At 43.4% G+C, this 14,289-nt stretch overlaps 1 protein-coding gene across 4 annotated transcripts in view; it reads right to left on the bottom strand.

Annotated features, from left to right (window-relative positions):
* The window catches only part of SS18 (SS18 subunit of BAF chromatin remodeling complex), a 49,781-nt gene that overhangs the window by 31,263 nt on the left and 4,229 nt on the right, over positions 1–14,289 (bottom strand). For all 4 annotated transcript variants that reach the window (XM_042029479.1, XM_042029503.1, XM_042029493.1 and 1 more), the window contains exon 3: positions 13,422–13,506. In XM_042029479.1, coding sequence (XP_041885413.1) covers positions 13,422–13,506 — 85 coding nt within the window. The remainder of the gene's footprint in view (positions 1–13,421; positions 13,507–14,289) is intronic.

The raw sequence follows: 14,289 nt of genomic DNA, 5'->3' as shown, positions 1-14,289 counted from the left end.
AGTTGTAACAAAAAAAAGAGACAAGAAAAAAAAATTAGACTTTAACTGACAACTTTACAGCAAACAAAACCCTGTTAAATCCAAAAGTTATTTGAAAGCATGCATTAAAGACAATAGTTACACTGCGTTTTTTTAGAGGATTTTCTTTTAAATAAATTAGATCAAATGCAATACAGCAACAATAAAATCTGTACACCTGAAGATGGTAAGATTTTTCTTAACATCAACAGCAGACTCAAGATTTGTTTATGGAGCATCTATTGTTATAAAAACTGAGGTGGAATACCAACTCAGTCACCAAAAAAAAAGCAAAAAACAGGAAATACTGTTAAGCACATTGAAACACGATTTTGCTAATCAATACAACTAGTGACAAATATTTACACGACACTATCAAAAATACAATTTTCTTGAAATTCTGCCAGAATAACTATTAAAAGCTACAGGGAATGCAAACATAGCCTTCTTTTCTTTCCAAGAGAAACCCTAACTCAGGATTTAATCAATCAACATTTTCAATTCTCAAATACCATTTTCTGCAAAGCAAAACACCCCATCCCAGGGGGTACTCTGCCCTGCTCATATCACATTGCTAATACACAGGACCTCTCCCAGTCTCAGGAAGCAGTACTCTGTTGATAGGTGATGATGGCACCTGTGGAATACTTACTGAGGTGTCAGACTGGGAAATACGATTGTAAAGGAATATGGTTTTGAGATTTGAAAAAGCAGGGATGTAATTGGGTTATGACTCCTCTTCTTCAAGGTACAGGATATTCTAGTACTGACTGTCTAAAATGAAAAAATGAAGAGCCTGTATCAATTCCCAGCTAGTGTAATATTTGGGGGTAGGGAAGATTTCTAAAGGAAAAGCATTTACAATCATGTTTAAATAGTGAATTATAAATGTAATTTGTGCTCTCACTGTTGGATTACCAGTTGTAATGCTGAGAGTATGGAATTCTAAATTTAGAATGACAACCAGTTTACACATCTTGATTTACATCAGTATCTTCAAAAATCAGAGAAATTCTGACTTAATATTTGCACAAATGTTAAAACAGTGCATACTGTAATACTTAAACACTCTGTTTAAAGATGAAATTGGAATCTTTAAATTGCTTCAATTTGCATATGTCACTGCATAAAAATATTTCACTGTCCCAATATTATTTAACTTTTTAACAAACCAAATTTAACCCTAAAATATCTAGCAATAGCTACTCTGATACTTAAAAAAATAATCCCCCAAAAGTTCTTAACTCTTAAAAAAACTAAAAATCATTTAAATCAGAAATTTTTAAAACTGCATGAATTCATATGGCCTTATTATAACTGACCATGAGTAAGTCAACTGTGAACGTTAACTCGGGGATCACTGAATTATAGAAACTAGACGACTTCAGAGATGCTCTATAACTCCCCCATAAAATGCAGTTTCTATCTGTTCTCAGAATCTTTGTGTTCCACAGCCTTTGCCTCTTTTGCTTTTAAGACAGTTTAAAGTTTGGTCTGATATTTGTAAGTTTTGCTTGCCTTTAGTAACCTAAGAGGAAAAAAAATCCACCTCTGTTCTAGCCGAAAGACCTTATGGAAACTCAACGAAAGCAGAAAGAACCCTGCAGAACCCTCAGAGCATGGCATTTGGGAAACAGCAAAACCATGGAGGCTGAAGGACTCGGTACCTACGTTACCAGACTGGCTGGTACAGCTCTCAGGAAACTGCCTACAGTTGAAATAGGTATTTATTGTGCAGATACTGCACTACAGAGAGGCAAATCACATCTTCAAGTATGAAAGAATTACACTTTAGAGCATACTCCTCATTCAAGCTGCCAGCTATTTTTACTGATTTCTAAATCAGCCACAGAAATTCACAGGCAACAGAAGTAGTTTTTTGTGTACAGTGCACTAGCTCCCCATGTGGACACACCTGATTAACAATACATGCAAAGTAGCTTACAGAACTTCGAGCAATCCTCTGGTTTAAAGTGGCAGCTAGTAGTCTCTGAATTCACTCCTAACAGCCTAACAACTTAATTCCCATATTTCGTTTATTTTTTTCTTGTTGTAGTGATGCCTTAGGTTTTAACTTTTTTATTTTTCAAATCCTGTACTGCTTAGTACGTAACTCTGAAACTTCAGATAGCCTGTTAGCTAGTGTCCTCTCATGCTTGCTAGAACTAACAAACCCTCTCTGGGCCTGAACTCAAGGACACCTTGCTGTCCAAGGCCCCAGAATATGTAAACTAAAGCCTCTGATGGGGGTAGCAAACTTGAGGTAATTACATTACTACCTGAAATTATAATTGGAGAATTAACCCTGATATGCAAGTGGACCAAACTTATAAAAGTGTAAAAAACCCAGGACCCAGGGTCCATCTTGGGTGGAGCCCCTTTTGACTTTTGAAGGCCCTTCAAATAAATACCTGCTTTTATTCTCTTAATCTTGTCTCCCTTCTGGTTTCAGAGCCACTTCAAGGCATCAGTAGTTTCTGGGTTAAGAAGCTCCCTCGAGTGACTCTTCATTTCCAACAGCACCCTTTCAGTTGTGCCAACACAGCCACTTTTTTCTCTTCTATAGCATCTTGAGAAATTATTATCATTTTTTAAAAACTATTTTGTTGGGGAAGATGAAACAGGAAAGCCTTATAAATATGATTGCCTGACAAAAGATTTTGAGAATATGAAAACTATAAGCGACATCGAAATGAAAGCCACCTTTTGAGATACCAAGTCTTAGTTACTGAACAACTGGAAAACAATGGTATGGCCGACTGAAGGTAATCCCCTCTTGATTGAACAATACCCTCTGCTTGCAGGCAGGTCCAAGGGTCAGAGCAGACCCTACTAGCTCAGCAGAAGGGGTCCAAAGAGTAGTTTTGAGAAGTTAAGATGTAACACTCTATGGTAATATAAGAACTCTTATAGGCTGTATGTAAATGCTATAGGATTTGTATCTTGTATTAGATTGGTTAGTGACAATTAGAATATTCAGTACAGAAGATGATTTATTGTATTGTAACCAGGACTTCAGACACTCTTACTCCACTCTTACTCACACTCTTACTACACTCTCTCTCACTTCTTCATTCTCATTCCTCTCTCGCTCTCTCTCTCTCTTTACTTACCCGCTTACTCTCTTGCTCTCTTGGGCCTGCTCAGAGCTGCCAGCTGCAGCTCTAAGCAGTGCCCCTGTACCCCCGCCCTTTGCAATAAACTGCATGTTCCGAGATCTGACTTCAGAGATCTCTCGTCACCGTCCGTCTCGTCTACGCCCGGTCCAGACTGAACCCACCAAAGTCCCACAGTCTGGCGCCCATCGTGATTGCCGAACCCCCCAAGAACCTACAGTCTGGCGCACAACGTGATTGAAGGCCCGGTTCAGCTTTTTCCATCTGTGGGACACTTCTCCATGGACGGTAACTAAAAGACCAGTTATAGCCACCTAGAACGTGTCGTGAGCACGGCATACCATTGCTGCGCATTGTAAAACCTGGAGCTATATAATTCTGCCGAGGCAGCCCTCGAGCACGGGGATTACCTGGAGCTCTTGGAGGGAATTGCCTGGCAGTCCTCGAGCATGGACGGCCACTGCTGCGCAGCAGCTCCCTGGAGCTCTTTGAGGAAGTTTGCGTGGCACCCCTCGAGCACGGACACGCTGCTAAGCAGTGCTGACTGGAGCTCTACGGAGGGACCCTGCCGCACGCCCCAAGCACAGGCGAGTAGTGCTGAGCACTGCCCGCGCTGGAGCTCAGTGCGGACCCACCCGTGAGGTCCTGAGCACGGAAAGCCGTTGCCAAGCGACGCCTAAAACCGGAGCTCTGAGAAAGGACCCAAAAGCAGCGTCCTGAGCACCGACTGGAGTGCCTGGCCAGCCCCCCACGACGGACCTCTGACTAAGGACACTGCTCCTGCGACATCATCTAAGTGAGTATCATACTGGTCTAATAATGGGACAAACCCACTCTGCCCATGACAGAGATCTCTATAAGCAACTTAAGCATTTACTTATAAGCTCCGGTCCAAGTCAATTACCTAAACAGGAGCTAAAAAATCTTTTAGAATGGACTCGAGTTAATTTCTTCTGGGACACAGTTGGGGTTAAGCTCTTTAATAATGTCTCCTACCGGGATATGGCTGCTGCGCAGCTGATCCCAGCTTGCAGAGCGCTGGTAGAGCTGTTTGCTGCGATGGCGCCGCCCGCAGCAGTCACCCCGCCGAGCCCGGCTCCTGCTGCGAGCCTGCCCCTTGCCGCCGCGAGCCCGGCTCCTGCTGCAAGCCTGCCCCTTGCTGCCGTGAGCCCGCAGCGGAGTACGGCCCCCGCCCCTCCGCCAGACTTCGCGGCTCCAGTACCCGCGGTCCGGCTGACTCGCGCCGCCCCGCCCCCCGCGCTCGCGGTCCCGGCACCCGTTACCCCAGCCCCAGCCACCCCACCGGACCCTACGGCCCCTCCCGCCGCTCCCGCCATCCCCGCCCCCGCCATCCCGCTCATCCCCACTGTCCCAGCTCCCGCAGTCCCTGCCCTCGGTTCCAGCGTCTTCACGGCCCTGCCCCTCGCTTCTACCACCCCGTCCGCCAGCGTCATCGCGGCCCCGCCCCTCGCCTCTCCCACCCCGTCCGCCCGCATCATCACGGCCCCGCCCCTTGCCCCTACGGGGGCCCCCCCCCATTTCCATCATTGTGGCTCCACCCCCCGGTGCTGCCGTCATTGTTACCCCACCCCCCGCTGCTGGCATCATGGTGGCCCCGCCCCCCGGCGATACCCCGGCGGGGGCGGCGGCTACACCCCTGCTACCTATGGGTGTTACCCCTCCCCCAGCCGCGCCAGTTATGGCCATGGCTGCCATTATAGCTGGCCCCCCGCAAAGCCAAGCGGCGACCCTTCTTCCAGCCCCCCAGGTCCTCCCCCCCGACACAGCGCCGGTGGTAGCCAATGTCCCATCCGCGTCCGTCGCTGCTGCGTCTTCACAGTCTCCTGCCGCTCCCGAACCACCGGTGCCGACAGCGCCTGTCACGGCCGCGCTGGTGTCCCTGGCACCCCCCGTGCACGTTACCGCGGGAACCCTGCCCCCCTGGCCTGCCGTTCAAGCGCACACAGCACGCCCCGAGCTGTCCCCTGGCCCCGCGGCAGCACAGACGTCTATGTCTACTCCCGTCCCTGCTGGCGTTCCTGCGCAATTCCCCGATCCCAGCACACCATCGCTCGCGCTGGGACGCGGAGCGCCCCAGTCCCGCGAGCCACTTGGTGCCGGTGCCGCAGCGTCTGCACGGATGACTGCAGCCTCTTCCGTGCCTGCCACTGCCCCAGCCCCGTCTCCCGGCACCGCTGCTCTGGCAGCGCCGTTCCTGCCCGCGGCACCACCACCCACCCCAGCCCAGCCTACAAGCTCCCAGCGGCAGAACGCCGCGATCCAGCCGCCGGCCCTCCTGCCTCCCGCCGCCCCGGGATCATCTCCTGCCGACAGGGCAACCCTGCCGCCACCGCCCGCCTCCGTGGCCCCAGACCGGACCCTGCCGTATCCACCGCAGCCTCCCTCCCGCTTCTCAGCTGCTGAACAGTGCGGTCCCACCGCCACCGGCATCCATGATCGTCCCATCGCCCCCTCCCTCGACCGCAGCCGCAGCCCCAGCCCCTGGTTCTGCAGTCCTGCGATCTCCTGCTCTGCCCGAACCATCTGCCACACGGACTGCCGCCATCACAGCCTGCCGCGTTGACCTGATGACGCAACCCACGCATGCGCAATTGCTGCAACCCACGCATGCGCAATTGCTGCAACTCCCAGACCAGTGATATCACTCCGCTCACACTCCTCCAACCACAGCACCGCTCCCGGGACCAGCCGCGCATCTTCCCGCGGCTCTGCCGGGGACCCCCGACACCGCACAGCCGTATCCCTCCACCGCCCAGCAACATCCCTCCGCGCAGCGCAGCCTCGCCTCACAAGCCACGAGCGGGGGGGAACGGATGGGAATGATGCAGCTCCAGTGACGGGGGGGACGGAGAGCCCCTCTGCCAGAGCTGATGCTTTAAATCTAACACAGGTAAACCCTGAAAAGCAGCCAGATTTGTTTGCAATGAGCCCCAGAGTCCCGCCAGTGAGCGACGGGGATCTTGCAACCCAGAAAGAGAAAACGAGTTCTGAGAGTTTGTCAGCGCTACCTTCTGAATCAAAAAATCCTCCAAAGTGCTCAGATTATTCTCAATTAACAGATTGGCATGAAATAAGACTCCAAATCTATAAAGATGAAAGTCTTAGTCTATTAGCTAAGCCTGTGATAGCTAGCCAACAGCCTGACAGTCCTAAAATGTGGGCTCCCATCCCCACTCCCGAAATTAAAGAACTAAAAAGGGCTGTAAGATACAGTGGCATTTGCTCACCGTATCTTAAACGACTGCTAAAAAGTACCCTAAAAGGAACACATCAAACTCTAAAACGCATTTTAAATCAACAGAAAGGGCGAAAAGCCCAGGCTACACCTCAAAGAAGGTTGAATAAAGCCTTGTGTGTTTATAATTTCTTGAACAGCTCTGCAGAAGAGCCTGATCCCCTCATTTTCAGACATTTCTTAAACAACAAAAAAGCAAAACTGAAAGAGCACCCCCCAGTTTTAATCAAGAATCTAGAATCAGGAAAAATAGAAAGACCATATGATCTTATAATGTGGGGAAAGGGATTTGCATGTCTCTCCACAGGTGAAGGAACCAAGTGGATTCCAGCAAAGAACGTGAAGCTGTACCACGCATCAAAGCCTGCTGTCGGTTCCACTCCAGCCAGTGACCCTGCGAGTGGAAGCTGAGAAGCGGCACCCAAATGTGAACTCGGCAGAACCACTGAGAGAAGATCGTCTGCCAAAAAAACAGCTCAAGAAAAGAATGGAATTTTAGCATTATTTGTGTAGATGCATGTTGCTTTTAACCTTTTGTTTTTGTTTTTGCAGTGAAGCTTTACCTGTAAATCAACCAAAGACAAATGTCTGGGTTGCCTTAGCCAAATCTGCAGGCTCCGATACCATCTGTCTATGTGACACAAGCCCTGACAAACCTTTCTCAACTTATTGAGTGCCTTTTCCAGAAGGTTTTGGTCATGTTACTTTTGATAAATATTGGCCATATGATAATCATCACATTTCTCCAACTCCCAGCCATAGACACCAAACTTACATTGATATCTTTTATTAGCACATGGGCATGGCTGTGAAGATTTTGAAGGATTATGCTGTATGAACTTATCCGATCATTCTGTTTCTATTCACAAACAGCTACAAAAACTAAGGGACCTAGCTAACCAAATTACAACAGATGACCCGTCTTGGCTAGACAGTTTGTTTGATGGTTGGAGCTTTGCACCTTGGCTAAGGGAACTCTGTAAAATAGGCTTGATTATTCTAGTAGTAATAATTATAGTTTTAGTAGCAGTACCTTGTATACTTCAGTGTGTGCAAAAAATGACGAGTAGGACTGTGTCTAATATCTTAGTTGTTCATCAGAACAGGGGAGATGTTGGGGAAGATGAAACAGGAAAGCCTTATAAATATGATTGCCTGTCAAAAGATTTTGAGAATATGAAAACTATAAGCGACATCGAAATGAAAGCCACCTTTTGAGATACCAAGTCTTAGTTACTGAACAACTGGAAAACAATGGTATGGCCGACTGAAGGTAATCCCCTCTTGATTGAACAATACCCTCTGCTTGCAGGCAGGTCCAAGGGTCAGAGCAGACCCTACTAGCTCAGCAGAAGGGGTCCAAAGAGTAGTTTTGAGAAGTTAAGATGTAACACTCTATGGTAATATAAGAACTCTTATAGGCTGTATGTAAATGCTATAGGATTTGTATCTTGTATTAGATTGGTTAGTGACAATTAGAATATTCAGTACAGAAGATGATTTATTGTATTGTAACCAGGACTTCAGACACTCTTACTCCACTCTTACTCACACTCCTACTACACTCTCTCACTTCTTCATTCTCATTCCTCTCTCGCTCTCTCTCTCTCTTTACTTACCCGCTTACTCTCTTGCTCTCCTGGGCCTGCTCTGAGCTGAGTCTGGCAGCTCTAAGCAGTGCCCCTATACCCCCGCCCTTTGCAATAAACCGCATGTTCCAAGATCTGACTTCAGAGATCTCCGTCAGTCCCGACCGTCCGAACCCACCCCAAGCTACCCGCACTATTTAACATTTAATCAGAGCAATTATTCTTCAAAATCCAAGCTCCAGTAATGACTAATAGCTCCCTTGCCTCTTGACAGGAAACATTCAACCTTCCTTTTGCTCTGTTCTCTATTATTGAGTTTACAAATAGCTGAACTTGAATTGGGCATGGACTTGTGTTCTGAAAGGCTAATGCAGAATTATGCACCATACTGCACATACCACAAACAGATCTTCTGCTATGCCACCTGTCCTGATTTCTGCTGGGATAGAGTTGATTTTCTTCCTAGTAGCTGGTACAGTGCTATGTTTTGGATTCAGTAGAATAATGTTGATAACACACTGATGTTTTAGCTGCTGCTTAGCAGCGCTTACTCTAAGTCAAAGATTTTTCGGTTTCCCAGGCTCCGCCAGCAAGGCCTGCAAGAAGCCAGGAGAGAGCATGGCCAGGACAGAGGACCCAAACTGGCCAAAGGGAAAATCCACACCACAGAGCATCAGACTCAGGCTGAGCACTGGTCTGTGGTTTTACTGTCTCATTTTTAATTATAATCTTATTATAGTATTTTATTTCAATTATTAAACTGTTCTTATCTCAACCTTTTTTTCTGATTCTCCTGCCCAGCCCACTGCAAGGGGAAGGAAGGTGTGTGGGGTGAGCAATGGTACTTAGCTGCCAGCTGGGGTTAAACCACAACACTACAACAGGCGTCAAACTTTCCCGGGCATTTGGTACATAACTGGAGAAGAATCTCATTAATTTAGGATTCCTCTCATCATCAGTAACAGAAGTTTTATTTCAAAATTTTATTTTAAAGTGTTAAAACTGAGTCATATTTTTATTCTCAGAATACCATCTTCCTTTTTTTCAAGAAAAAACACATCAAGGTACTTCAATCAACATGTATTTTAGACAGCTTTTATGTTCAAAATAAAGGCTACTAAAAAACCAGAGTGCACAGCTCAGTTCTTAAGACTCCAATTTTTTTCTACAAACACATTTAGTACATTAAAACCATAGATTGAACATTACCCTTTTGAAAAATAAAGTGTTTAAAATTAAATGAGAGTTTTCCTTGTTTGAGTGAAGCCATGTTTATATTGAAGATTCCTATCTAGCCTGCAGAGCTCCACAACTTAGAACCATTAAACATCATTACTAGCACTTCATGAAAGCTTGTCTTCAAGTTAATTTTTGGAAGCATTTTTCTATTTTATGTATGGGCAGTGGTTGTCTTTGGTTTTGGGGTTATTTTTGTGTTAGTTTGGTTTGTTGTGGTTTGTTTTTTTCCCTATCTCTTGAAGCAGTTGTTTTGGAAATAACCAGCATTTCAGTGCTCATTGATATTAGGTGCTTATAAAAAGCAGTCATTATTTTATAGAAAAGTATTTTGTAACTAAAGTGGCACAGACTGCTCCCTAACCTGTGTGACAAGTTCGGGAACAGCACACAATAAGGGATTTCACAAGTCCTACAAAAAGCTTGATTTTTGAGAGAAATAGCTCAAGGAAAATTTTTTTTTTTTTGTAATTATAAAGTTTATTAATAACCTTTCCAATATTATGAAATTTAGAAAAAGTATTTAATGCAATATCCAGATTCTTCTTGAACTTGGACACAGTAACTTTTATTTTAAGTCATTACACATACAGACTGTAACTCAGTACTGGAAGAAACTGGCACTTTCAACATAAAAGAAAGCTCTATGTTACACAAGTGAGTCATAATCAGAAGCACATTTTCAACACCTTCTTGAAATACACACCAAAATCTCGTGCTCTGCATGCTGACAGAATGCAAGTAAAAAAACCTGAAAAAAAATCACTTCCTGTATTAAAAACCAAACAAAAATGAAAACACCACTCCCCCCAAAAAACCAAACAAACCACAAAAACCTCACACAAATGTTCCCAAATAATTCCTGCAGACCTCAATATCTGCCCATTATAAAATGAGAAGTTTCCCACTACATACTAAATAAAGTGAAGGTCATGGCTTGTTTCCTTAAAAATATTTGGCAAAATGAAGACATATAAGAGAGGAGAAAATGTCCAAGTAGAAAAGCTAGGGATTTTTTATTCAGTAGTCTGCAATGACTTTTTAAGGCCACTAAAACACTCCAGAAAACAAAAAAAGTAAAAGTCAAGGAGGATAAGATTCTTGTTCTGCAGTTTGAAATTTCATGTGTTTAGAAACATGCACGCACAACACCTCACCACCACTTTAATTGCATCTTTGCTCTCTACAGTTCAAGGACATCAATATCTTGCTGTAGCCTCCCTCAAAAGCAGCACCAGTGAAAAATCACAAGAATGCAAGTGTTGTGCTCCCCATGGTGCAAGCCCTGTTTGGGAAGCTAGCTTATCTCACAAGGTGGTGGTAAAGAGACTCTTGACTGTTATCCAAGAAAGAGAATATCTGCCACAACTCAAAAAGAGGCAGCAAAAAGTTGTATCAACTTCATATGTGAACTTAGTCACTGCTCTTACCCAGCAGGGAAGACACTCTGTAACAGCCCTGCCCTTAATAATGCTGCTGTTCACACAGCTGAGAAAAGACTGGTTGAGTCAAGAACTAGGTCTTTTAATGTGAAAGAAGGTGTCTTACCCCAAAAGTAATAATTTAATAGTCTAGCAGGCATACAAAGACCACAGGAGCTTTGTTATGACACTGGATTTTCAAAGCTTGGCTAGGCTCCCTTCACCCAGACCCTGCAGTACTTGCTTCACCTGGTTCACCTTTTCCACCCTTCCAGGTCCCTGTTACATAAACATTTCTCCTCACAGCACCAAAAGGTCACTACACTTTCTGCTCTCTACGGCAATACCAGAGTTTCAGAAACGAAGTCAGGCATTTCATTAGAACAGTGAATTCTGAAAGACAAGGAAAGAGGCACAGCAGGCAACTACAAGCATTTTTCCTAAGAATATAAAGCATTAAGTCTAAGGAATATTGCTAGAGGACACAATGAAGTTCTCATAAGGTTAGAGTAATTTTGCTCATATTAAAAATTTCAATGAACCTGGTCATTTATGGCTTTTATCAATGTGAATGATATCTGAACAGAAGCATTCTTTTTCCAACCTCACTTTAACACGTAACTATTACTTTTTATGAAACACTTTAAAAGTTGTGAAATTTCTTGAGTTTATTTATCTGATTAAGATAGTAACAAGGTAAGATTTAAATGGAAAACAAAATATAGTTTACTTGGGGGGAACAATCTTCCAGAAATGAATAGACGAGACACGACTCAACTTCTGAATCTATCCAGGCTCAAGGTCTCCTAACTTCTGTGGGAAGAAACTACAATAGTAGTACAATAAAATTCATGTATTTTAGTATTAGTAATAGTAGATGTCTACACACACACACTATCTTGCTCCGTATTTAACTGTTACCATCCACACCTTGAATTTAGTAAGACTGATCAACTGCTGATACACAAGCATGGTGATGAGAATCATACTACTTCCGAATCAACATGAGCCTCATCAGTTCCTACATGGAAAGCCAGTGGAGGAGAAAACTCTGAAGTACTTTATCTTGCATTGAAAAAAGAAAGGTAATATGATAACTCACATGTTCCCAAATTCTATTAGCTAAAATCTACTAGGAAGACAGAAAGAATTTAAAGAATACTTTTCTATAAACTCCCAACAAAAATCATCTTGTCTGATTATGCTACATTTCAGGACAATCTTCAAAGATTTTACTTAGTATGTTAGAGCACCTACATTTAGGCAAGACTGAAGATCTAAATTTCATTTAGTATTTTTGAAAGAAAACCCAAGAAGCTACCTTTATTCCCTTCCTCACCTGTCCAAAAGAGACTCTCTCTACCCCCTCAAACACACACTATGTTATTTTTCTCAGTACCATGGCATATTCCTGACATTGAAAATCAGAAACACACTTCAGTCCAGATCTGCAAAAGCCTTTCCCAGTCCTATCTTCATTTTCTTTTAAGAACAGAATGCTATCACATTCAACTTTAACAACAAGGCTGTCCACCAGGGACTAGGATAAGGTCAAATTCATTTCCAGTTGTCATCAGAACCAGGATATGAATTAAGCCTCCAGAAATGTATTAGTTGAGGAACACACACAGCCCTCTTAAAGGTTTCTCTCCCTCCCCCTCAGCGACAAGCATGGATTTATAAAAAGAGAAACCTCTACAGGCACAACAGGTTGGACATAATGAAGCACTGTTTCTATAGTCCTCTAGGTACCAACTTGAAAGGATGCTTCGCTAGTACCAATGATTGGAGAACACTTCTCCAGAGACCAAAGAAAAAGTAATTCAATTTCAGTTGGTGAAAACTAGTATCTAGGAATGGCTGTTTTATAGACATTCTTTTTAGCTTCATATTACAGAAATGAATCAAGACTATATTAATTCAAGAAAAGTCTTATTACCAAAAAACAAAGAACTTACTTGTGTTACTCACAATGAACTCCCCAAGCTTTCTGATTAGCACAAAAAGCAAACAGATAGCAAGCCATTTTAATGCTGCTGTTTCTTTTCTTACTGCTCCATAAACAATGGAAAAGGGGAAAAATTTGAGGCATCGTATGAAATAGTTCAGGAATACAGACTCAGAAAAAATTCAGACTTAGAAAAGACAGCAAGTAATATCCAAGACATGTAAAGTGATGTAGTGTTTCAAGTTAAGCCTGGGAGCCCTTATATCTTTCATATTATCATAGTGCACCTTAAAAAAAGGGCTGTTTTCCAATACAGAAGAAAGGCAAAGAATTTGAGACTCACCTAGAAGTGAGAAAAGCAGAAAAAAATTTACCCAGCCTCATTCCACTAAGGCAAGAGAATGGATGATATTCCAGTGAAAAATAAAAATCCCACTCCCCCATCCTTCCCTAACCTAAGAGGAAAAAGAGCACTGCTGTAGGAGTTGACTAAGAGCCATACCACTACAGTTCTCAGCTGAGGGGGGAAAAAAAACCAAGGAAAAAAAATTCTGTCTTTGAGGCAGGCCAAATAACTCTGCATTGCATATCTTATTCACACTAACAGTCTTCAGTTAAATAAGTCAGATTTTAAGCAAGACCTAAGCAGTGAGATTACTCCAAATACAGCATGAAGGGATAGCATCATGTATGCACTGTACAGTAAATCAGAGGCCAAGTGTTTGGTCATTATCTCAAACATTTGGTTGGTTGGTTTTTGGTTTGGTTTTGCCGTTTTCTTCCCTTCAGGAATCCAAATGAAATGTATTCCCCACTTTTACACTGTTTTGTACTTACTGCTGGTAGTAGAGACTGCATGTTCTGGTTGGAGTCAGCTATAGTGGCTAGATAAACCAAGTTTGTATGCAGCATCTGCTGGTATCTATCAAAATAAAGCAAAACAAATCTTAATTCACTAATACAGTAACATCAGAATTTACTCTAATTCCACATATGTACAGAAAGCTACCTATGCTAAACAAGACTCAAGACACAAGAGTACCATTACTACGAATCTTAAGCCTCTCCCTCACACTTACCTACTATCCAATCTTTCCCAATGTCTCCATCAAATCTATGCCTATCTCTACTACTGTCTTGGTATAAAAATAATGTAAAGCTGGGTGACATTAGTTTCACCTGTTTCACTTCCTGCCTTAAACTAAATCACCAGAAGACATATAGGGAGTGTGCTTGTGTCTGGTGTAATTTCCATCACAAACACTAGAGAAAGAGAGCTTTTTATTATGTCCTCATATTCAAGATATCATAGATTTATGTCAATTGTGACCACATTTCAGCAGGACGCCAAGCTTTCAAAGTTTGCTAAGGAATAATTTTTCTGCTAGAGAACCACAGTCCCGATTCTTAATATCTAGCCCACAGTCACAAAAATAACCTTGAAAGCTGGAGCAGATTACAAGTACATAACTACAGGCTTGTGAACAAAAGTAGTCCCTTAAACCAAAAGCATTTATTATTTATGATCCCACTCCTATTCCCAGACTACCAGTTCTCTTGGCAAGGGACTAAGATGTCCTATCTGTCCATATTTTTCTGATTACATGAGTGCCATGATCACCTCATGCCAGAAAAGAGTAATGGGAAAATAACACTCTTTAACAATTCACTCCTTCTATAGTTCTCTCAGATCACTCTCCAAAGG

This window comes from Corvus kubaryi, unplaced genomic scaffold (genome assembly GCF_017639235.1).
Source record: "Corvus kubaryi isolate FWS band 111438036 unplaced genomic scaffold, C.kubaryi_AGA036_p1.0 132, whole genome shotgun sequence".
Taxonomy (NCBI): domain Eukaryota; kingdom Metazoa; phylum Chordata; class Aves; order Passeriformes; family Corvidae; genus Corvus; species Corvus kubaryi.
The sequence above is the reverse complement of the archived record's forward strand: the minus strand, read 5'-3'. Positions and strand labels throughout refer to the sequence as shown.